At 37.9% G+C, this 26,108-nt stretch overlaps 1 protein-coding gene across 2 annotated transcripts in view; it reads left to right on the forward strand.

Annotated features, from left to right (window-relative positions):
• The window catches only part of MEIKIN (meiotic kinetochore factor), a 97,210-nt gene that overhangs the window by 34,777 nt on the left and 36,325 nt on the right, over positions 1 to 26,108 (forward strand). The window contains exons 9-12 of one of the 2 annotated variants that reach the window (XM_070571204.1): positions 86 to 156; positions 1,464 to 1,628; positions 4,419 to 4,499; positions 12,024 to 12,143. In XM_070571204.1, coding sequence (XP_070427305.1) covers positions 86 to 156; positions 1,464 to 1,628; positions 4,419 to 4,499; positions 12,024 to 12,143 — 437 coding nt within the window. The remainder of the gene's footprint in view (positions 1 to 85; positions 157 to 1,463; positions 1,629 to 4,418; positions 4,500 to 12,023; positions 12,144 to 26,108) is intronic. The other variant, XM_008528740.2, reaches the window with a different exon arrangement.

Raw genomic sequence — 26,108 nt, forward strand, 5'->3', positions numbered from 1 at the left:
TTTTCCAAATTTGAGTTCTCTTTTCTGTACCTATAGTTAATGAGAGGTTAAATAATTAAAATCTAAAGTATGTTTTTATTTATAGATAATGCAGCTTGTGAAGTTTTACTTGCTGAGAAAACTTGTCCTTCAACCCCTGAAAAAACAAAGAAAAAAGCAAGTATTGAAGCAGAATAACTACAAAAACCATACACTTCATTAGTATAGGGCGTACTTTTAACCATCACTTTTATTGGAATTATTTTTCATCTAAGTCAATAATTTAAAACATTTTTGGAGTTTGCAATTAGGTTACATTATTGTTACATGAATATGTACTCTATATAAGTTTAATGAAAGAGAGTTAAAATTTACAATCTTTCCAACTTCCTTTTGGATAGGTGGATGTCTATTAATCATTAATTTAAGGTAAAAATGAGACATTTGCTGTGTAGCCAGAGCAGTGTTTTATGCTGAGGAACACTTGTGAATTAGTACATTAGACCTGGAATCTGGAGGTCTTTGAGAAGGAATTTGGACTTTATTTTGTTTGTAGCAGGGGCTACTATTTGAGTGGCTACTCAGTGCTAAGCTTTATTCTAAGCACTTTTCATTAATTATGTCTTTTCTTTATAGCATTCCTATCATGTAAGTTTTTTCTTTGTTTTGGTTTTATCTATTTTATAGATGAGAAAAAAGAGGTTTGGATGTTAACTAAGATGTTTGAGGAGCTTGTGGTAGGTCTTTCTGGATCTAAAATCTGTATTCTTTCCGTTATAACCTACTGTCATTCTATACATTAGGGAGCAAATTGAAAGAGGGCGAGAGTGTTGGCAAGAAGACTCATTAGAATGAAATTGCAAAGATTTTTGGTGCAAGATTGTGGAAGTTTTGACTAGGATGTTTTGTAAGGAAGATGGAGAAATATGAATGGATTCAGGATAGTTTTGCCTGTAGAGTTCATTTATTGGATATAGAGGATGAATGAGTGAGAGGTGTCAAGACTTCTAGGTTTCTGTCTTAAGAAGCTTTGGTTAAAGGTGCTATTTAACGTGAAAAGAAAGGCAGGAAGGAAGTCTGAAGGCACATTAATATGAAAATGTTGGAAGGGCCATTGGCTATAAGTCTGCAGGTCAGGAAAATAGAAGAGGAGTGTACAGTATTATAGATATTTTTAAATTCATGAAAATAGATAAAATTACCTGGGAAAGAGTATCTATAGAGTGAGAAAATGATAAGGGTCCAGGATCAATCCTTGGAAAACTCTGTAGTCAAGTAGAAAATGAAGAGTGGACAGAAAGAAGGAGGAAAATAAACACAATATGATATCATAGAAGCCAAGAAGAATGTTTACTCCTAAAAGGGGGAGTGGTCAACAATGTATATATATTACAATAAAAAGAGGACATCTGAGAACTACTTCAAATGCTTCTACAGCAATTGAATACTGTGAAATATATTTCACAATTGTGAATTTGTTTCAGCCTGAAAAAGATCCTGAACCTAGAGATACAAATTTTCAAACAAAGTTAAGCTCTCAGCATCTAAAAATCAAGGTTCCGTCATCTCAGCAGAAGTCTACTCTTGAAAGCAGTGCAGGTAGATCAGTTACCAAAGTTCTGCTGCCTCAGCCCCTGGAAACTGCATTGGTAAGCACTGGCCTTTTATTAACTAATTCTTGAAAAGACTATAAAAAGAAAATGTACTTATTGGGAAGATTTAGATATGCATAATTTCTTAACAAATTTAGGAAAAAATGCAGAGAAGCTATATACTTACAGCTATATACAGGCAGATGTTTTTTAAGTGGACTGTTAGTTGACAGTTGTATCACTTGGAACCACTGGGAAGCAGATAGACTTAAGAGTTCAGGTGGCATATTGGAGGGGCTAATAGCTGAGAAAGTAAACCAGGGAGGAAGCAGGACTGGGCAGGAATAGCCTCAGTCCTCAATGCTCAATGATCTGACAAAAACTCTCCCAGTGGGGACCTCTGGAGCAAAGATTGTCCATTAGAGGAATCTTATGTTGGGCTGCTGTGTTCAGATGTTGGCTAAGGATTGCCTGAGAAGATGGTGGCCTCAGCCAGAAAACTGAAGGAGATTCTAAAGATGTTGCACCTGGGGGCTATCTGCTGACTGCATTCCTTGCAGTGGAACAGTGGGGTCCTTTGTTGAAGGAGATCTGAGTAGAGCACCTCCATGGCTGCCACAGTGATAATAATAATAGCTATCATTGAATGTTTCCTACTCTCTTGGCACCATAGATTCTCTTTACATGTACTGTTTGTAATCTTTGCACAGCAATCCCTAGGGTAGAATAATAGCCCTTGTTCAAATGAAGAAATTAAAAGATTATATAACTAATAATTATAGAGCTGACATATTCATTGTAACAAGTAAATATATCCATAAATTTGTGTGTGTGTGTGTGTGTGTGAGGAAGATTGGCCCTGAGCTAATATCTGTATTTTATGTGGGATGCCACCACAGCATGGCTTGACAAGCGGTCCTAGGTCGCACCTGGGATCCGAACCTGAGAACCCCAGGCCACCAAAGTGGAGCCCAAGAACTTAACCACTACACCAATGGGCCAGCCCCCATAAAATATTTTTGATAAAAATTTTCCTGATAAACTATTCCAGATTATGTCTTGAACAAACAACTAGTTTAAGAGATTTTAAGCCAGAAAGAAAGAAAAGAGGAAAGAACGAAAAAGAAACCTAACAGAAACTTTCCTATGATGTTCAAGTTTTAACACTGAGTTTGGGTTCCAGACTTGGCAGCGTATAATAGACACCTATTCAAAGAGATTTATCAGAGAGATGTGGTTGTTGCATGGAATCCAGGAGTTGAAAAGGCCGCAGATTGCTAGAAATAAAACTGCCCATCTTCTCTCTCTTTGACTATCTCTATCACTCTGTTTCTCTCTGCTCTGTGTTTCTGTTTCTTTGTCTTTGCTCTCCCTAGTTTTGTCTCTCAGTCTCAAGCTCTGTCTCTCTCTTCTCCATGTCTCTGTCTTGATCTCTCTCCGTCCTTCTATGTCTCTGACTTGGTTTCTCTGACTGTGAATCTCTTTCTGCTCAGTCTCTGTTGATATCTGTCTTCTCCATCTCTCTTCCCTCCCTCTCTCCTCTCAATCTTCCTGTCTTTTTTCCTTCCTCTGCCTTTTGTCTCCCCATCCTTCCTTTCTTCCCTTCTTTACCCGCTTCCTCCTTCTCCCTGCCTTCCTCTCCCTTCCTTCCTCCCAACTTGTTAATCCGTCCTTCCCCCTCTCTCTTAAACTCTTTAGCTCTCTGATCCTGTCTCTTTCTCTTCTTGCTGTGTCTCTCACTCTTCTTGATTTGTCTGCCTGTCTCTCTTTGTCTGTCTCTTTGCATCTTCAAGAAATAGAAAATGATGGGGCTGGCCCGGTGGTGCAGCGGTTAAGTATGCACGTCCGCTATGGGGGCCCGGGGTTTGCTGGTTTGGATCCTGGGTGCGGACATGGCACCGTTGGCACACCATGCTGTGGTAGGCGTCCCACATATAAAGTAGAGGAAGATGGGCATGGATGTTAGCTCAGGGCCAGTCTTCCTCTGAAAAAAGAGGAGGATTGGCAGCAGTTAGCTCAGGGCTAATCTTCCTCCAAGGAAAAAAAAGAAATAGAAAATGAGTTTGTATCCTACTTTATAATTTTTTTAACTTCATGTTCCATAAAAAGTATCTATATACATTTAAATGTATGTATTTTAAACCAATTATCTTTGTTCCATATATATTTTAACAGTGTCAGAAATAACTTATAATCCCTTTCCAGAAAAAGTACAATAGTATACTAGAAATTAAACAAATGCTAAATGTAAAATACATTTATTAGCACTTAACAAAGATAATCAAAGCACCGTTTCCTAATTCAAAACTTTATTAGGGGGCCGGCCTGGTGGCGCAGCGATTAAGTTTGCACATTCTGCTTTGGTGGCCCGGGGTTCTCCGGTTTGGATCCAGGGTGCAGACATGGCACCGCTTGGCAAGCCATACTGTGGTAGACGTCCCACATATAAAGTAGAGGAAGATGGGCACAGATGTTAGCTCAGGGCCAGTCTTCCTCTGCAAAAAGAGGAGGATTGGCGGCAGATGTTAGCTCAGGGCTAATCTTCCTCAAAAAACAAAAAAAAAAACTTTAATTAGGTTTCTTCCTAAATTAACAGTTATTTCAACCAAAGTATTCTCATATAGTTGTTGTACCTCATAGAGGTCTCTTGAGAGTTGTTTGACCTAGCTCAAGCTGGAAAATTCTTTAGTTACCTGGCAAGTGATTTAAAATTTAATTAGCAGATTAAAATTTTATTAGTATGACATGTTATGATCTAGTCTACTAATTTTAAATTGTTTTTTTACTGTATTAAAGTAGTTTATTTCTTTCTGCTATTCAATTCCCTATTTCACAAAACATTGATAGAACACAAATTCCAGTACTCCTGATAAGAAAAGCAGAGGCCTGTTAACAAGTACTCCGTCTTCACAAACAGCTGGCTTCGTGGTAAGTATTAGAGTTTGGCACTTGTAGTATCTATTTTCTGGCTCTTTGTCCTCCTCATTAGAATACTGGGGAGTAGAATACTTTTGTCACACCAGGGGAATACTGCAGATAGAGAATAATGTCTGTATTTTTCTGTTGCATTAACACATTCACTGGATGTACTCTATATATTGCTATACATAGAAGAAAGAAAGATTAGAATACTGCAGCACCGACAAGGTTCTTCTTATTTTGTTTTTCATTTTTTTATTGTAGCAAAATATACGTAAATTTTATCATGGTAATGATAAATTTTATCAATTTTATCAGTCATTTTTTATCAATCATTTTAACCATTTTTAAGTGTACAGATCAAGTACATTCACATTGTTGTGCAACCATCACCCCATCCATATCCAGAACTTTCTTCATCTTGCAAAACTGAGACTCCATACTCATTAAGCAATAATTCCCCATTCCTCCCTCCCCTAGTCCCTGGCAACTACCATTCTACTTTCTGTCTCTATGAATTTGCTCTAGGTACTTCATATAAATGGAATCATATATTATTTGTCCCTTTGTGACTGGATTATTTCACTTAGCATAATGTCTTCAAGGTTCATCCATGTGATAGCATGTTTCAGAATTTTCTTCCTTTTTTAAGGCTGAATAATATTCCATTGTGTGTATATACCACATCTTGCTTATCCATTCAGCTCTCTATGGATATTTGGGTTGTTTCTGTCTTTTGACTATTGTGAATAATTCTGCTATTAATATGGATGTACAAATATTTCTGTGTCCCTGCTTTCAGTTCTTTTGGGTATATACTTGGAGGTGGAATTGCTGGATCATATAATAATTCTCATTTTAACTTTTTGAGGAACTACCATACTGTTTTTCATAGCGGCTGCGCTGTTTTACATTCCCACTAACAATGCACAAGGGTTCCAGTTTCTCTACATCTTTGTCAATATTTGCCATTTTCTGTCTTTTTGAATAATAGCCCTCTTCCCGGGTGTGAGATGGTATCTAACTGTGGTTTTGATCTGTATTTTCCTAATGGCTAGTGATGTTGAGAAGAATCATTTCACATACTTATTGGCCATTTGTGTATCTTTTGAGAAATGACTGTTTAAGTCCTTTGCCTATTTTTAAAATCAGGTTGTTTATTTTTGTTGTTGTTGAGTTGTAGGACTTCTTTATATATTCTGGATATTAAACTCTTATCAGATATATGGTTTGCAAATATTTTGTCCCATTCTGTGGGTTACCTTTTAATTCTGTTGATAGAGTCCTTTGATGCACAAAAATGATTATTTTTTATGTAGTCAAATTTATCTATTTTTTTCCTTTGTTACCTGTGTTTTTGGTGTCATATGCAAGAAATCAGTGTGACACCCAATGTCATGAAGTTTCCCCCCTCTGTTTTCTTCTAAGAGTTTTATAATTTAGCTCAAACCCAACCAGGTTCTTCTTAGGTTCAAGTGAACAACAGGAATACAGCTTGCAAGCAGGTCAGAATCAGGTGTTCCCTTCTGGGGAAGCAGTCCTCATACGAGGCCATGTAGCAGCTTATATAGCAGTCTGGGGACAGCTCAGGTACAAGGAGATGAGATCCAATGTCTTTTTTTTTATTGTTATTAATGTTATGATAGATTACAACCTTGTGAGATTTCAGTTGTACATTATTGTTAGTCATGTTGTGGGTACACCACTTCCCCCTTTGTGCCCTCCCCCCACCCCCCCTTTTCCCTGGTAACCACCAATCAGATCTCCTTTTCAATATATTAACTTCCACCTATGAGTGGAGTCATATAGAGTTCGTCTTTCTCTGACTGGCTTATTTCGCATAACATAATACCCTCAAGGTCCATCCACGTTGCTGTGAATGGGCCAATTTTGTCTTTTTTTATGGCTGAGTAGTATTCCATTGTGTATATATACCATATCTTCTTTATCCAATCATCAGTTTCTGGGCATGTAGTTTGGTTCCACGTCTTGGCTATTGTAAACAATGCTGCTATGAACATAGGGGTGCAAGGGACTCTTGAGATTTCTGATTTCAGGTTCTTAGGATAGATACCCAGTAATGGGATGGCTGGGTCATAGGGTATTTCTATTTTTAACTTTTTGAGAAATCTCCAAACTGTTTTCCATAGTGGCTGTACCAGTTTGCATTCCCACCAACAGTGTATGAGGGTTCCTTTTTCTCCACAACCTCTCCAACATTTGTTGCTTTTGGTTTTGGATGTTTTTGCCAATCTAACGGGTGTAAGGTGATATCTTAGTGTAGTTTTGATTTGCATTTCCCTGATGATTAGCGATGATGAACATCTTTTCATGTGTCTATTGGCCATATTCATATCTTCTTTTGAGAAATGTCTGTTCATGTCCTCTGCCCATTTTTTGATCGGGTTGCTTGTTTTTTTGTTGTTAAGCCGTGTGAGTTCTTTGTATATTATGGAGATTAACCCTTTGTCAGATAAGTGGCTTGTAAATATTTTTTCCCAATTAGTGAGCTGTTTTTTTGTTTCAATCCTGTTTTCCCTTGCCTTGAAGAAGCTCTTTAGTCTGATGAAGTCCCATTTGTTTATTCTTTCTATTGTTTCCCTCAACTGAGGAGTTATAGTGTCCGAAAAGATTCTTTTGAAACTGATGTCAAAGAGTGTACTGCCTATATTCTCTTCCAGAAGACTTATTGTTTCAGGCCTAATCTTTAGGTCTTTGATCCATTTTGAGTTTACTTTGGTGTGTGGTGAAAAAGAATGGTCAATTTTCAATCTTTTGCATGTGGCTGTCCAGTTTTCCCAGCACCATTTGTTGAAGAGACTTTCTTTTCTCTATTGTAGGCCCTCTGCTCCTTTGTCGAAGATTATCTGTCCATAGATGTGTGGTTTTATCTCTGGGCTTTCAATTCTGTTCCATTGATCTGTGGACCTGTTTTTGTACCAGTACCATGCTGTTTTGATCACTGTAGCTTTGTAGTATGTTCTGAAATCGGGGATTGTGATTCCACCAGCTTTGTTTTTCTTGCTCAGGATTGCTTTAGCAATTCGCGGTCTTTTGTTGACCCATATGAATTTTAGGATTCTTGTTCAATTTCTGTGAAGAATGTTCTTGGGATTCTGATTGGGATAGCATTGAATCTGTAGATTGCTTTAGGTAGTATGGACATTTTAACTATGTTTATTCTTCCAATCCATGTGCATGGAATGTCTTTCCATCTCTTTATGTCGTCGTCAATTTCTTTCAAGAAAGTCTTGTAGTTTTCATTGTATAGATCCTTCACTTCCTTGGTTAAGTTTATCCCAAGGTATTTTATTCTTTTCGTTGCGATTGTGAATGGGATTGAGTTCTTGAGTTCTTTTTCTGTTAGTTCATTGTTAGTGTATAAAAATGCTACTGATTTATGTATGTTGATTTTATACCCTGCTACTTTGCTGTAGTTGTTGATTATTTCTAATAGTTTTTCTATGGATTCTTTGGGGTTTTCTATATATAAGATCATGTCATCTGCAAACAGTGAGAGTTTTACTTCTTCATTACCTATTTGGATTCCTTTTATTTCTTTTTCCTGCCGAATTGCTCTGGCCAGCACCTCCAGTACTATGTTGAATAGGAGTGGTGAAAGTGGGCACTCTTGTCTTGTTCCTGTCCTCAGAGGGATGGTTTTCAGTTTTTGTCCATTGAGAGATCCAATGTCTTTTTAATAACACATACATAGCTTCCAAGGCCCCCACAAGGGACATGCCTAATTACAAGAATCAAGGAAACCCAAAGTATGGGGCTTTTTATAGTATTTATTTAGTTATAATGCATTTATCATTTATTTATAGCACATTTATAACTTCTCCCCCTCCAGGTACAATCATCATTTTTACCATAAGCAATGTTGTCTGGTGACACAGTTGACTTTCTTACCTTTATCAGGTTCCTAGTGGAACAGAGCTAGAAAGTTAACCAAAGATAAGTTTTGTTTTGTTTTTTTAATCTCTGCTCTCCTTGGCTTTCTTTCTTTCTTTCTTTTTTGTGAGGAAGAGTGGCCCTGAGCTAACATCTGTTGTCAATCTTCCTCTTTTTTTTTTTTCCTTCTCCCTAAAACCCCAGTACATAGTTGTGTGTTTTAGTTGCAAGTCATTCTAGTTCCTCCATGTGGGATGCTGCCACAGCATGGCTTGATGAGCGGTGTGTAGGTCCATACCCGGGATCTAAACTGGTGAACCCTGGGCCACTGAAATGGGTCACGTGAACTTAACCACTCGCCCATGGGGCCAGCCCCCAAAGATCCATTTCTCAAGCTAGGTAAAAGTGTTCTGTTAACACTCTGCTCACAGTCTTTTCAGTGTTCTAAAAGTTAGTACTTTTTCCAGAAAATGAGTGTTTCATTTTTTGTGCATTTTTACTTAATATTTGGGGTTAAAATGTATGGAAAGGGAATAAATATTTCAGACTGAGTTTTTTCCCCAGAAAAACTAATTTAGTGACTATTTTATGAATACCAACATCTTTAAACAACTGAGCTATAATCCACATTTTATAAAATCTACCATGCTAGAGTGTGAATTCACTGTTTTTTAGCATATTCATAAGGTTGTGCCACCATCGCTACAATCTAATTGAAGAACATTTTTTACCACTCTATTAGCAGTTACTTACCATTCACCCCCTCTCACCCTCCAGTTCCTAGAAACTACTAATCTACTTTCTGTCTCTGCTTTATTCTGGCTATTTCATATAAATGGAATCATATGATATGTGGCCTTTTGTGTCTGGCTACTTCCACTTAGCATAATGTTTTCAAAGTTCATCCATGTTATAAGATGTATTAGTACTTTGTTATTTATGGCTGAATAATATCACATAATAAGGATATACCAATTTTATCTACTAAGTCATCAGTTTATGGGCATTTGGATGAATAAGATTGCTATGAGCATACATGTACAAGTTTTTGTGTCAATTATGTTTTCAGTTTTCTTGGGTATATACCTGGAAATGGAAGTAGAATTGCTGGGTCAAATGGTAACTGTATGTTTAATACTTTTTTTGTAGTGGGCTTTTTGAAAACAGCTTTATTGAGATATAATTCGCATACATACAATTCACCTATTTAGAGTGTAAAATTCAGCGGTTGTTTTATATCCACAGAGTTGTGCAGTCATCACCACAGTTACTTTTAGAACATTTTTATCACCTCAAAAGGAAACCCCAGGGGCTATCCCAGTGACATAATGGTTGGGTTTGTGTGCTCTGCTTTGGCGGCCCAAGGATCGCCAGTTCGGATCCTGGGCGCAGACCTGTGCACTGCTCATCAAGTCATGCTGTGGTGGCATCCCACATACAAAATAGAGGAAGGTTGCCACAGATGTTAGCTCAGTGACAACCTTCCTCAAGCAAAAAGAGGAAGATTGGCAATAGATGTTAGCTGAGGGCCAGCCTTCCTCACCAAAAGAAAAAAAAGAGAGAAACCCCATACTCTTTAGCTTTTACTCCCTTATTCCTCCATCCCACTATCTAGCCCTAAGCAACCACTAATATACTTTCCATCTCTATAAATTTCTGGACATTTTATATGAATGGAATCATATAATATGTGGTCTTCTGTGATTGCATTCTTTCATTTAGCATAATGTTTTCAAGGTTCATCCATATTGTAGCATATATAAGTACTTCTTTCCTTTTTGTGGCTGAATAATATTTCATTGTGTTGAAGGCCATTTGGGTTGTTTCCACCTTTTGACTATTATGAATAATGCTTCCATAAACATTCAGCTACAAGCCTTGGTGTGGATATATGTTTTCATTTCTCTTGAGTATGTACCTAGGAGTAAAATTGCTGGGTTATATGGTAGCTCTATGGTTAAGTATTAGAGGAACTGCTGGATGTTTTCCAAGGTAATAAAACCATTTTACACTCCCAGCAGCATCATATATATGCTTTGATTTGTCCATATGCTCACCAACACTTATTATCATCCATCTTTTTAGGTGTGAAGTGGTACCTCATTGTGATTTTGCACTTATTGGCCATTTGTTTATCTTCTTCGAAGAAATGTCTACTTAGATCCTTTGCTTACTTTTAAATTAGCTTATTTGTCTTTTTATTGTTGAGTTGTAAGAGTTCTTTATATATTCTAGATACTAGACCCTTATCAGATATATGGTTTACAAATATTTTCTCCCATTCTGTGGGTAAATTCTAGTATCTTTTGTTTTTTTATTTTTATTTTTTTTTTGAGGAAGATTAGCCCTGAGCTAACATCTGCTGCCAGTCCTCCTCTTTTTGCTGAGGAAGACTGGCCCTGAGCTGACATCCATGCCCATCTTCCTCTACTTTATATGTGGGACGCCTAACACAGCATGGCTTGCCAAGCGGTGCCATGTCCACACCCAGGATCCAAACCGGCAAACCCCGGGCCACCTAAGCTTAATGTGCGAAATTAACCGCTGTGCCACCAGGCTAGTCCCTCTAGTATCTTTTAATAAGTAAAAATACTTTTGAGAACATTTAATGTTCTTGACATTTTAAAGTCTGCATTTTCTTACCGAATGAGTCTGAGACTGAATGCTCTTTGGTTCATTCCACAGCTTGCTCCCACCAAATGAAGCATGTATATCCCCTTCAATTACAAGCTGTCAGTCCTTGGCTGGCCACCTCTAAATAAGGCTGTTTAACTCCAGAACTTTGGGAGATTTTAATTTTCCTGGGTCTCACTTTAATGTGGCCTTTCTGACACTGTTCTAAGATACAAGTGAATAGGTGAGAAGTTGTTCTGTCCTCCTAAGAGAAAGAGGAGCTAGGCAAGGGTAGACACCTGCCCACTCCCCACCCTGCACAGCTGATAATCCATTTTGAGCACCCATGCATGTGGTCTAGCCTAGGTTCAGGCCAGATTACTCTAGTCAGGTCTAGCTGGTCAACATGGCAGAGCTTCTTGGAGTCCCAACCTAAAGATTATGGATCATGAGTCTGGTTTTAAATATTTTCAGTTCAATATAGAAATATGTGGTGATTTCAGTAACTCGATAGTGATGTGGATATGGTGCTCAAGAAAGAGTTCTTTGCTAGAGCCAGAGATTTTTAAATCTCTGGTGTTCAATTTGTGGGCAAGAATATAGCAAGCGCAGAACACTGGGGAAGGCTGATGTTGAAGGGAAGAGCAGGGGAAATTATTCCAGGAGGTGTGGTTGCTGGGTAGATGAATCTCATTTAGTAAGTGCTTAATAAATATTAATTGGATGAATGAATAGGAAAAAATTACATAATACTGTAACAAACAAAAATTCCTATTTAAAAAAGAACTTTAAAGCTAAAGAGCATTATAATCTTCTTTATAGATTGATTTGTCCCCAAACATGTGTCTTTTGAAGAATTATTTCCAAATATTAGCAATTATATTAATTCAGATAAAATTGTTGGTATGTCAAGCTCACAAGAAAATGCTTCTAATGAGACAGTATTTCAACTTTCCTTTAATTACTTAAAAATAATTGTTTTTGCAACATTTAACTTCTACAAAAGAGTAATATATTCTTTTATAGATTGATTTGTCCTCAGTGCAAAAAGCATCTTTTGAAGAACTATTTCCAAATGTCAGCAAATATGTTAATTCAAATGAAATTGTTTCTGGGTCAAGTTTGCAAGAAAATGCTTCAAATGAGGTAGTATTTTCCATTTTTCCTTTAATTACTAAAAGAAATAATTACTGTTATATGAGATACTTTGTATATGAGATACTTTAAGAAACCTGTAATTCAATTAAGGCTAATATCATCCACATGTGGAGTAAGTATCAGTCACAATTCTAAATAAAGGATATTAGGCTGCCACAGCCAAAACGCTTTGTATCATCAGGACTTGGGGGTATTAAACAACTAGAAGAAACAGTATTATCCTACTTGATCCAAAATTCAATTTTTGTTTGTACATATAAATTGTAGTCACCAACCTCATTATATTAGGATGAATATATGGAAGTGCTATGCTCCATTAATTCAAAAGACATAAAACTCATGACTCTAAGAGCCATCGGGGGTGGGAGTAGAGAGAGGGGATGAGCAGAAAAAGAGAGAAGAACAAAAAAGAGAAGGGAAGAGAGAAAGGGCCAGAAAGAAGGGCAGTAGGGGCAGAAAGACAGAGAGAAAAAAAATAGAGAGGCAGTACTTTAGAGATATGTAGTGGCTCAGGGTAGCTGGACCTTTTCAGTGTGACCTGGGATAAGGGTGGGGATCCAGGTGGTGAGGAGAAAGCTGGAGATGAGATTATAAAGATAAACAAGGGCCAAAATCATAAAAGGTCTCATAATCCATGTGAAAATTTGGATTTTTTCCTGAGGGGTGCCAATAAAGAATTATAAACAGAAGATGATATCAGATATTCTTGTGAAAAGTTTATTCTGGCTCCAGTGGTGGAGAACAGATTGTGAAAGGCTGAGACTAGAGGCAGTTAGAGGGATAATCTCCTGAGAGCGAGAGTGAGAGAGAGAGAGAGAGAGAGAAAAATGTAGGATAAGAGGCTTAAGGAAAGTAAAAATAGTTTGAAACAGGAGTTTGGGGGAATGGAAGAGCTAGGGAACACGATTATAGCACGTTGTTGAGAGCCCAGTTGAAAGTGGAAACTATTACTTTTTTAAAAAGAATCTTTACTGAGGTATAATTGACATGCAATAAACTGCATATATTTAAAGTGTAAAATTTGAAAGTCTTCATGTACATATGCACCTTTGAAACCACCCCCATAATCAAGATAGGGAAAATGTAACCGAGCAAGGGCTCGTTCTACACACTGCAATCTTGAAGCCAATCAATTGCAAGATGAGTCTGTGCTTGAGAAAGGAATTTATTCAGTTAGTCAATAAAATTGAAAGACGGTGGACTCATGTCCCAAAGACCATCATAAACAAGCACAAAGTTTAAGCAGTTATACAGGGCTAATGGGCTATGAAGGAGAGGTCAGGTATGTTAGCCATCTGGCATGAGTGACCAGAAACACCAAACCAGATCTTTCAGTTATCGATGATGGATACCAGCATAGAAGTTCTTCTCTGAGGAGGTCATCATATTCCTAAGAAACTCAAAAGAACGACGTCATCACCTATCACTACAGGGAGTACATGCATTGGCCAGGATTATAAAATCTACAGAGTGTGCACGTTTCCCAGAATGAAGCTATTTATTTCCTAGGCTATGTGCAAGGTAAAACATATACAGTGTGAGTGAATTAGTCAGAGGTCATTCTGAGTTACAGTATAGCTTCCCTCATGTCAGCTTTATCCTAGACCGGTATCAAAAATATCCATCACCAAAAGTTTCCTCCTCCCATTTTATAATTTCTTTCTTCCTGCCCCTGCCCCACAAACAACTACTGATTTAGTTACTGTCATTATAGATTGGGTTACATTTTCTAGAGTTTGGAGTCATGAGAGACAGACAGAGAGATCTTTTTTGGTCTTTCTTTCACTCAGCATAATTTTTCTGAGATTCATTTATGTTGCTGAGTGTATCAGTAGTTTGTTCCTTTTTATTGCTAAGTAGTATTTCATTGTATGGTACACCAAAATTTGTTTATCCATTCACCTGTTTTTGGACATTTGGGTTGCTTAGTTGCTATTCATGTACAAGTATTTGTATTGACAAGGACTCTCTCCTCGATCAAACTTTAGTTAGCATCCTTTGAGCCCTCTTCTCACCTAGGCGTTAAACTGGGACTTGCTGAGTACAGTTTTAGCAAGAATTCTGTGAAGTCACTTTAGAGAGAATCTTCCATCCCGATATCTTATTACCCTGGCCTGCCTTTAGCACCTTGTCCTATTAGGTCTAATTGGGTTCCTAGACCCAATAACATGTGTGTGTGTAGAGGAGGCAATTTCTCCACATCCCCAACAAGCAATGCTGCAGAGACCAGCTGGGTGTCCTAGAATTCAACTCAATTCTGACACTGTCTACCCAGAGATAGTATCAGATTCCAAAGGTAAAGGGCTCAGTCCCAGAAGACCACCCCTAACTTCAATGACAATCACAAGCCCAGGTTGTTACCTGTGCTTCTGACTGACTGGCTACCGATTGGAGATTCCCATGACCCCCTCCTTCAGTTCCATTAATTTGCTAGAGCGGCTCACAGAACTCAGAGAAACATTTTAATTACTGGATTACCGGTTTATTATAAAAGGATATAATTCAGGAACAGACAGATGGAAGAGATGCATAAGGCAAACTATGGTGAAAGGGCACGGAACTTCCATGCTTTCTCCCAACATTCCACTATCCCCAAATCTCCACATGTTCACCAACCCAGAAGCTCTCCAAACCCTGTCCTTATGGAGGCTTTTTTAATGGAGGCTTTGTTACATAGGTATGATTGATTAAGTCGTTGACTATTGGCTATTGATTCAGTCTCCAGTCCCTTTTCCCTCCCTGGAGTTCAGAGGTGGGCCTGAAAGTTCCAACCCTCTAGTCACATGGTTGGTTCGCTGGGCAACCAGTCCTCATCCTTAGGTGCAGTCCGAAGGTGACTTCATTAACATAGCAAAAGACACCTTCCTTGCTTTCATCCCTTAGGAAATTCCAGAGGTTTTAGGAGCTCTGTGCCAGAAACAGTCATGAAGAACAAATATATATTTCCTGCTATAAATCACAATATCACAGGTCAGTTTAGCAAGAATCCCCTTACCCTTGATGTAATTTCCTAACCACTGATGCCCTTACTCTGCTCATTGGCTATAAATCCCCAACTGCCTTTACTGTATTTGGAATTGAGCCTGGTCTCTCTGCTCTGTTGCAATAGTCTTGAGTAAAGTATTCCTTATTGTTTTAACAAGTATCAGAATAATTTTTTCTTTAACAGTATGAATGTATATTTCCTTTTCTCTTGGGTAAATAGTTAGGAGTGGAAATTGCCACTGTTTTCCAAAGTGATTGTACCATTTTACATTTATACCAACAGTGTTTGAGAGTTGTACTTTCTCTACATTCAACATTTAGTATGGTCAGTCTTTTAATCTTAACCATTCTAATAGGTATGAAGTGATATCTTATTATGGTTTTAATTTGCATTTCCCTAATGACTAATGATATTGATGACATTTTCATTTTTTTTTTTTTTTTTGCCATTTGTATATCTTCTTTGGTGATGTATCTGTTCGAATCTTTTGCCCATTTTAAAAAATTGCTTGATTTTCTTATTGTAGATTTTGAGTTTTTTATATAATCTGGATGCAAATCCTTTACCAGATATATACTTTGAGAGACATTTTCCCAGTCTGAACCTTGTCTTTTCATCCATTCCACTATCTTTTTAAAAAAATGAAAAAACAAACTTTTTGTGGTATATTTTACAAGTCATAAAATTCACCCATTTCAAGTTTACAATTCAGTGATTTTTAGTAAATTTATGGAGTAGTATAGTTATCACCATATGTTAGTTTTAGAACATTTTCGTCTCCCTGTAAGATCCCTCATGCCCACTTACACTTAAGCCCTGTTCTCACCACTGGTCCCAGCCAAATACTAATCTACTTCCTGTCTCTAGAGTTGCCTTTTCTGGGCATTCTGTATAAATGAAATCCTACAATATGTAGTTTCCTGTGAAACTATCATTTGAAAAACATAAGTTTTTAGCTTTGATGAAGTTCAACTTGTCAATTTTTTTTTTAATGGAGAGTGCCTTTGTTTTCATATCTAAGAAATCTTTGCCTAACCCAAGGTCACAAAGATTTTCACCTATGTTTTCTTCTAGAAATTTTATAGTTTAAAGTTTTATACATGTCTGTGAGTTAAGTTTTGTATGTGATGTGAAATATGGATTCAACTTAATTTTTTTGCATATGGACATTTAATTATTCTAGCACCATTTGTTGAAAGACAATTCTTTCTCCACTGTATTGCATTCATACCTTTGTTGAAAAACAGTTATTCATGTGTATGTATATGTGTGTGTGTGTGTGTGTGTGTGTGTGTGTGTGTATGGGTTTGTGTCTGGATTTTCTATACTGTTCCATTGATCTACTTGTCTCTTTTATGCCAGTATCATACAGTATTGAATAATGTGGCACTGTAATAATTCTTGAAATCAGATAGTGTTAGCTCTCTAACTTTGTTTTTCTTTTTTCAATTGTTTTGGCTATTCCAAGTCCTTTACATTTCTTTTTTTTTTCAATTATTTTATTGAAATCATATTGGTTTATAAGCTTTGTAATTTCAGGTGCATATTATATATCAGTTTCGTATAGACTGCATCATGCTTACCACCAATAGACTCGTTTTTATCTGTCACCGTACACATGTGCCCCTTCACCACTTTCGCTCACCCCTCACCCCTTCCCCTCTGGTAACCACTAATCTGTTCTTTTTATCCATGTGTTTGTTTACTTTCCACATATGAGTGAAATCATATGGTGTTTGTCTTTCTCTGTCTGGCTTATTTCACTTAACATCATATGTTCAAGGTCTATCCATGTTGTTGTGAATGGGATGGTTTTGTCTTTTTTATGGCTGAGTAGTATTCCATTGTGTATATATACCACATCTTCTCTATCTAATCATCAGTTCATGGGCACTTGGGTTGCTTCCACGTCTTGGCTATTGTGAATGATGATGCAATGAACATAGGGGTGCATAAATCTCTTTAAATTGTTGATTTCAAGTTATTTGGATAAATATACACAGTAGTGGGATAGCTCAATCGTATGGTATTTCTATTTTCAATTTTTTGAGAAATCTCCATAGTGTTTTCCGTAGTGGCTGCACCAGTTTGCAGTGCTACTAGCAGCGTGTGAGGGTTCCCTTTTCTCCATACCCTCTCCAACATTTGTTATTTTTTGTCTTGGTAACTATAGCCATTCTGACCAGTGTAAGGTGATACCTCATTGTAGTTTTGATTTGCATTTCCCTAATAATTAGTGATATTGAATGTCTTTTCATGTGCCTGTTTTACCATCTGTAAATCTTCTTTGGAAAAATATCTGTTCATATCCTCTGCTCATTTTTTTTATTAGATTGTTTGTTTTTTGTTGTTGAGTTATATGAGTTTTTTATATATTTTGTAAATTAACCCCTTGTCAGATATATGATTTACAAATACTTTCTCCCAGTTAGTTGGTTGTTTTTTCATTTTGTTCCTAGTTTGCTTTGCCTTGCAGAAGCTTTTTAGTCTGATGAAGTCCCATTTGTTTATTTTTTCTTTTGTTTCCCTTGCCTGAGTAGACATGGCATTCGAAAAGATACTGCAAAGACTGATGTCAAAGAGTGTACTGCGTATATTTTCTTCTAGGAGTTTTATGGTTTCAGGTCTTACATTCAAGTCTTTAATCCATTTTGAGTTAATTTTTGTGTATGGTGTAAGATAATGGTCTACTTTCATTCTTTTGCACGTGGCGGTCCAGTTTTCCCAGCAAATAAAATTTATTGAAGAGACTTTCCTTTCTCCATTGTATGTTCTTGGCTCCTTTGTTGAACATTAGTTGTCCATAGATGTGTGGTTTTATTTCTGGGCTTTCAATTCAGTTCCATTGATGTGTGTGTCTGTTTTTGTGCCAGTACCATGATATTTTGATCACTATAGCTTTGTAGTATATTTCGAAGTCAAGGATTGTGATGCCTCCAACTTTGTTCTTTTTTCTAAGGATTGCTTTGGCTATTCAGGGGCTTTTGTTGTTCCATATAAATTTTAGGATTCTTTGTTCTATTTCTATGAAGAATGTTATTGGGATTCTGATGGAGATTGCATTGAATCAGTAAATTGCTTTAGGTAATATGGACATTTTAACTATGTTTAGTCTTCCAATCCATGAGCATGAAATATATTTCCATTTCTTTATGTCTTCTTCGATTTCTTTCAATAATGTCTTATTATTTTCAGTGTATAGGTCTTTCACCTTCTTGGTTAAATTTATTCCTTGATACTGTATTCTTTTCGTGGTGATTGTAAATGGGATTGTATTCTTGACTTCTCTTTCTGCTAGACTGTTGTTTATATGTAGAAATGCAACTGATTTTTGCAAGTTGATTTTGTACCCTGCCACTTTGCTGTAGTTGTTGATTATTTCTAATAGTTTTCTGGTGGATTCTTTAGGGTAATCTATATATAGAATCATGTTGTCTGCAAAGAGCAAGAGTTTCACTTCTTCCTTTCCAATTTGGGTACCTTTTATTTCTTTTTCTTGCCTAATTGCTCTGGCTAAAACCTCCAGTACTATGTTGAATAAGAGTGGTGAGAGTGGGCACCCTTGTCTTGTTCCTGTTCTCAGAGGGATGGCTTTCATTTTTTTACCATTGAGTATGATGTTGGCAGTGGGTTTGTCATATATGGCCTTTATTATGTTGAGGTACTTTCCTTCTGTACTCATTTTACTGAGAGTTTTTATCATAAATGGATGTTGGATCTTGTCAAATGCTTTCTCTGCATCTATTGAGATGATCATGTGATTTTTATTCCTCACTGTGTAAATGTGGTGTATCACATTGTTTGATTTGCAGATGTTGAACCATTCCTGTGTCCCTGGTATAAATCCCACTTGATGGTGGTGTGTGATCCTTTTAATGCATTGCTGTATTAGGTTTGCCAATATTTTGTTGAGAATTTTTGCATCTATGTTCATCAGTGATATTGGCCTGTAATTTTCCTTCTTTGTGTTGTTCTTGTCTAGTTTTGTTATCAGGGTAATGTTGACCTCATAGAATGAGTTAGGAAGCATTCCATCTTCTTCAATTTTTTGGAATAGTTTGAGAAGGTTACATATTAAATCTTCTTTAAATGTTTGGTAGAATTCTCCAGAGAAGCCTTCTGGTCTTGGACTTTTGTTTTTTGGGAGGTTTTTGATTACTGTTTCAATCTCTTTACTTGTAACTGGTCTATTCAGATTCCCTATGTCTTCTTGATTCAATTTTGGGAGGTTGTATGAGTCTAAGAATTTATCCTTGTCTTCTAGGTTGTCCAATTTGTTGGCATATAATTTTTAATAGTATTCTCTTATAATCCTTTGTATTTCTGTGATATCCATTGTAATTTATCCTCTTTCATTTTTAATTTTATATATTTGAGACTTCTCTCTTTTTTTCTTAGTAAGTCTGGCTAAGGGTTTGTCAATTTTGTTTATCTTCTCAAAGAAACAGCTCTTGGTTTCATTGATCCTTTCTACTGTTTTTTTTTAGCCTCTATTTCATTTATTTCTGCTCTAATTTTTATCATTTCCCTGCTTCTGCTGACTTTGGGCTTTGTTTCTTCTTTGTCCAGTTCTGTTAGGTGTAGTTTAAAATTACTTATTTGAGATTTTTCTTGTTTATTGTGGTGGACCTGTACTGCTTTAAATTTCCCTCTTAGAACCACTTTTGTTGCATGCCATAAGAGGTGGTATGTTGTATTTTCATTTTAATGTCTTCAGGTATTTTTTATTTTTCCTTTATTTCTTCATTGATCCAATAATTGTTCAGTAGCATGTTGTTTAGTCTCCACGTGTTTATGACTTTCTCATCTTTTTTTTGTAATTGATTTCTAGTTTCATAGCACTGTGGTAAGAAAATATGCTTGATTTGATTTCAATCTTCTTAACTTTTTTGAAGCTTGCTTTGTTTATGTAGTCTATCTTTGAGACTGTTCCATTGCACTTGAGAAGGTGTATTCTGCTGGTTGTGGACGGACTGCTCCAAATATATCTATGAAATCCATCTCTTCTAGTGTTTCAAGTCCATTATTTCCTTGTTGACTTTCTGTCCAGATGGTCTATCCATTGAGGTAAGTGGGGTGTTAAGGTCCCCTACTGTTATTGTGTTGCTGTCAATTTCTCCCTTTAGGTCTGTTAATAGTTGCTTTATATATTTTGGTGCCCCTGTGTTAGACGCATATATATTCATAAGTGTTATGTCCTCTTGGTGGAATGTCCCTTTTATCATTATATACTGCCTCTCTTTGTCTCTCATTGTCTTTTTTGTCTTGAAGTCTGCTTTGTCTGATCTAAGTATGGCAATGCCTGCTTTCTTTTTTTGACATTTGCTTGGAGTATCATCTTCCATCCCTTCACTCTGAGCCTCTGTTTGTCTTTAGAGCTGAGAGATGTTTCCTGGAGGCAGCGTATTGCTGGGTCTTGTTTTTTAATCCATCTAGCCACTCTGTGTCTTTTGATTGGATAATTCAATTCATTCACATTTAGAGTGATTATTGATATACAAGCGCTTAATACTGCCATTTTATCTCTTGTTTTCTGGTGGTTATATATTCCCATTGTTTCTCTTCCTTTGTATTTCTGAATGCCTTTTCAGTTTGGTGGTTTTCTGTGATGGTTTTATCAGTTTTCTCTTTATTTATGATTTGTGGCTCTTCTCTGATTTTTTGTTCAGTGGTTACCATGAGGTTTGTATAAAAGATCTCATAGATGAGATAGTCCATTTTCCGATAGCTTCTTATCTCCAGTAGCCTAGGCAGGCTCCATCCCTTTCCTCTTCCCCTTCTGAGTTATTTTTGTCACAAATTATCTATTTTCTGTTGTGAGTTTGTGACTAAATTGAAGTATTTATAGTTATTTTTGATGCTTTACTTCCCTTTATCTTTTACATTATAATTAAGTGTTTGCTAACCTTTTCTGATAGAGAGCTGCAATTTTCTGATTTTGTGTATCTCCTTGCTCAAAGCTTTGTAAAACTTTTCCTTTTTTGTTTTGGCTATGAGGGCTTCCTTCATCATTTCTTGTAAGGGAGGTCTAGTGGTGATGAACTCCCTCAGCTTTTGTTTATCTGGGAAAGCTTTTATGTCTCCATCATATCTGAAGGATAGTTTGACTGAATAAAGTATTCTTGGCTGAAAGTTTTTGTCTTTCGGTATTTTGAATATGTCATTCCATTCTGTCCTAGCTGGTAAGCTTTCTGCTGAGAAATCTGCTAAAAGCCTGACAGGCATTCCTTTGAAGATTATTTTCTTCTTCCTTGCTGCCCTAAATACTTTTTTTGTTGTTGACTTTTGCCAGTTTTTCTATTATATGCCTTGGAGAAGGTCTTTTTGCATTAATGTAATTAGGAGTTATATTGGCTTCATGTACTTGTAAGTCCAGTTCCTTACCCAGGTTTGGGAAGTTCTCAGCTATTGTTTCTTTGAAGAAGCTCTCTGCTCCTTTCTACCTCTGGAATACCTATAAGCCTTATAGAACTTTTCCTAATTGAATCAGATATTTCTTGAAGAATTCCTTTATTTTTGAAAAATCTTAGTTCTCTCTCCTTCTCCATCTGAAGCATTTCTGTATTTCTGTCCTCTAAATCATTAATTCTCTTCCTTATAACATCACCTCTATTTTTTAAGGATTCTAGATTGTGTTTTATCTCATTAATTGTGTTCTTCATATTGGAATTTCTCTCTTTTTTTTTTTTTTAGAGTTTCAGTCTCTTTAGTGAAGTATTCCTTCTGTTCATTAATTTTATTCCAGAGCTCATTGAACTGTGTGAGTTTTCTTGTAACTCATGGAGTTTCTTTATGCCAACTATTTTGAATTCTCTGTCATTTAGATTGTAGATTTCTGTGACTTCAGGATTGGTTTCTGGAGACTTGTCATTTTCCTTCTGCTCTGAAGTATTACTGTAGCCTTCATGGTCTTTGATGAACTGATCCTTTGCCAGGACTTTTGTGGTAGTATGTGGTCACAGGTTCCATCTGCCACTGCTGAGAGGAGGCAGGAGCTGTTTTTCTGATCCTGTCTCATCTGCTGAATGTTGTACAGGTATGGCTGCTTTGCATTTACATGGCTGGCCACAGCTGCTCAGAGAGTTGCTCTTGTGGGGGCATGGCATCTGTGCTCAGTGTGTGGGTTGTGCAGGCATGGGCCAGCACTGTGCTGGATACTGTCACAGGGACTGAGCTGAGGCCACTCACTGGGGAGCATACCCACTGGCAGGGCTGCTGGGGCACAGTAGGCACTCACACAGGCTGGGCTACCCCTCTGAAGGTGTTCATACTGGGCTTCTCCAGCCTTCTCTTACAGTCATGCTGGCCCCTGTGCTTTTTGAGTAGGGCCCCTTCATGGGGGCCGATCTGAGGTCACTTGGTGGGGAGTTTTCTCACTGGCAGGGCTGCCAGTATGCAGGGAGTGCTCGTGCATGGTGGGCTACCCCTCTGAAGGTGTTCGTGTGCACACCAGACTGCCCCTGCCTCCGCTTACACTCATGCCAGCTGCTGTGCTTGGTGGACGGGGCTCCTTCACAGAGGCTAAGCCGTGGCCCTTGGTGGGGAGTGTTCCCACTGACAGGGCTGCTGCAGCATGGTGGGTGTTCCTGTAGGCTGGATTACCTGCAATAGTGTTCTCATGCAAGCTGGGCTGTCTCCACCTCCTCTTAGGGTCATGCTGGCTGCTGTGTGAGGCTCTGCAACCTGGATCACTGCTGCTGGAGATGGGGAGGGGTGCGCTCACCCAGTTCCACTGCTTCCCAGGGATCCAGTCCACCACCTTCAGATGTGTAGCTGGGTGGTTCTCTCAGGCATCCTATTGTGCTGCCTGGATATCCTCTGTTGGTTAATGGAAGTCCGTTTAGTTGTAATTTGGAGGGGGAGAGACAAAGGGAACAGCTCATTCCACCATGTTGCTGATGCCACCAAGCTCTTGTATCCTGCAACCTTGTTATAACTGATTATTAGCTCCAGGGGTTTTCTTGTTGATTCTTTCAGATTTTCTATATAAACAATCATGTCATCTGTGAATAAAAATAGTTTTATGCCTTTCTTCATGCTCTGTATATCTTTTTTTGGGAGTGACGTCAGCATCATGGCAGAGTGAACTTGCCCAGGACGTTCTCCCTTCCAACATATGACAAAAAGGAGCAACCGCATTCCAAAAGAAAATACCCTAAAAGCACAAAATCCTCAGAGAGTCACAGCAGCCCCATGGTGGAGGGTGGAGAGGCTAGACCCCCTCTTGGAGGAGCTGGAATGGGATAAGGGAGAACTTCACTCCCTCCCCGAAAGACTGGGATCACTGCCATGGGAGGCTCCAAGAGGTAAGGAGTTGGGGAGGGGTCGTGCATCTGCAGGATCACCCAGGACTCCCTAGGGCCCTTGCAGCCTAGAGGCAAGCCCTCTAATGGTGCAAAAGCTGTCACACAGGGTGACCTCATCAAGCAAGACGCCAGGAGACCAGACAGTGAGAGCTGATCAGGAAACCCAAGACTGCACACAGGAGAAAATGCCCCTCCCCCAACCTGTGCCATTCCATCTCTGCTGAAGGCAGAGGGCTCAGAATATGTGGATCTCGACCCCCACCCAGTGGTGATAGGCTGTAACTGCAACCAAATAATACCAGAATGGGAAAGACCCTTCGTTCCAGCGTCAGGCACTTTATCAAATCTCCAGACCAGAGGGAAGATGACAAGCACTCAGAACTCAGTCCTGAGGACACAGAAATATATAAACTAAATGACAATGAATTCAAAATAGCTATCATCAGAAAACTCAATGAAGTAAAAGAGAATATAGAGAAACAATTCAACGAGTTCAGGAGCTATTTCACAAAAGAGATTGAAACTATCAAGAAGAATCAATCAGAAATATTAGATATGAAAGACACAATGGAAGAGATAAAACAAAATATGGATTTCCTGAATGCTCATGTGGACATTGTAGAGGAGCGAATCAGCATAATTGAAGATGGACATGTTGAAATGCTCCAGACAGAGGAGGAGAGAGAACTGAGACTAAAAAGAAATGAAGAAAGTCTCCAAGAAATATCCAACTCAATGAGGAAATGCTACATAAGAATTATAGGTATTCAAGAAGGTGAAGAGAAGGAGAATGAAGCAGAAAGCATGAAATAAAAAGAAAGAAATAATAGCAGAGAACTTCCAAAATCTAGGGAACAAGAGGGAAATATATGTGGAGGAAGCTTCCAGATCTCCTAGATTTGTCAATGTGAAAAGACCTACTGCAAGGCATATAGTAGTAAAACTGGGAAAAATAAATAACACAGAAAGAATACTCAGGGCAGCAAGGCAGAAGAAAATAACCTACAAAGGAACCCCTATCAGACTCTCAGCAGATTTCTCTGCAGAAACATTACAGGCTAGGAGAGAATGGAATGACATATTCAAAACTTTAAAAGATAAAAATCTTCAGCCAAGAATACTGTATCCAGCAAAAATATCCTTCAGATATGAGGGAGAAATTAAATTTTTCCCAAACGAAAGCTAAGGGACTTTGTAGCCACGAAATCCCCACTACAAGAAATCTTCAAGAAGGCCCTCATACCTGAAAAAAGAAAAAAAGGGAGAAAGGGATCACAAAACACAGGGTAAGGAGACAAATAGGTAAACAGAACCAGAATAGGATAGCAAACATTCAACTATAGCATTAGGCTAAAGGGAAGGAAAACACCAAAAACAAAGACAATCTTCTCACTTTAACCACAAACTCACAAGTTGGAATAAGATATGAGAAAAATAACTTAGGAAGGAAGGAGGAAAGGGACTGAATCAGTTTAGACTAAGGAAATAAGAGGCCATCAGAAAATGGACTGTCTTATACACGAGATTCTGAATACAAACTTCAGGGTAGCCACTAAACTAAAAAGCAGAACAGAGACACAAAAAATAAATAAGGAGAAAACAAAGAAACACTTCTTAAAAAACTACAAAATTCAACGGGTAGCCCAAAACACACAGGACAAGAAACAAAGGAAATGCAGGGAAACCAGAAAACGAGTGATATAATGACAGCATTAAGCCCTCATGCATCAATAATCACCCTCAATGTAAAGGGATGGAACTCTCCAATAAAAAGACACAGAGTGGCAAGATGGATTAAAGAACAATATCCAACAATTTGTCACCTCCAGGAAACACATCTCAGCTCCAGTGACAAACACAGGCTCAGAGTGAAGGGGTGGAAGATGATACTCCAAGCTAATGGCAAACAAAAGAAAGCAGATGTTACAATACTTATATCAGACAAAGTAGACTTCAAGATAAGGCAGGTAGAGAGAGACAAAGAGGGGCAGTATATAATGATCAAAGGGGCACTCCATCAATAAGAAATAACACTTATAAATATCTGTGCACCCAACACAGGAGCACCAAACTTCATAAAGCCACTATTAACAAACCTAAAAGAAGATATTGAAAATAACACAAAACTAGTAGGGGACCGCAACACCCCACTCACATCATTAGACAGATCATCCAGACAGAAAATCAACAAGGAAACAGTGGAATTAAATGAAAATCTAAACCAGTTGGATGTAATAGACGTATATAGAACATTCCGTCCAAAAACCAGCAGAATACACATTCTTCTCAGTGTATATCTTTTTTTTAACCTTTTCTTGCCCTATGGCATTAGCAAACACTTCCAGCACAATGTTGAAAAGCAGTGGTGAGAGGGGACATCCTTGCTTTGTACCTGATCTTAGTGGGAAGTTTCCAGTTTCTTACCATTAAGTATGACATCAGCTATAGGGTTTTTTTTGGTGAGGAAGATTGGCCCTGAGCTAACATTTGTTGCCATTCCTCCTCTTTTTGCTTGAGGAAGATTGGCCCTGAGCTAACATCTGTGCCAATCTTCCTCTACTTTGTATGGCTTGATGAGTGGTGCAAGTCCACACCTGGGATCCAAACCTGTGAACCCCGGGCTGCTGAAGCAGAGAGTACTGAACTTAACCAATACACCAC

Source organism: Equus przewalskii, chromosome 13 (assembly GCF_037783145.1).
Source record: "Equus przewalskii isolate Varuska chromosome 13, EquPr2, whole genome shotgun sequence".
Taxonomy (NCBI): Eukaryota; Metazoa; Chordata; class Mammalia; order Perissodactyla; family Equidae; genus Equus; species Equus przewalskii.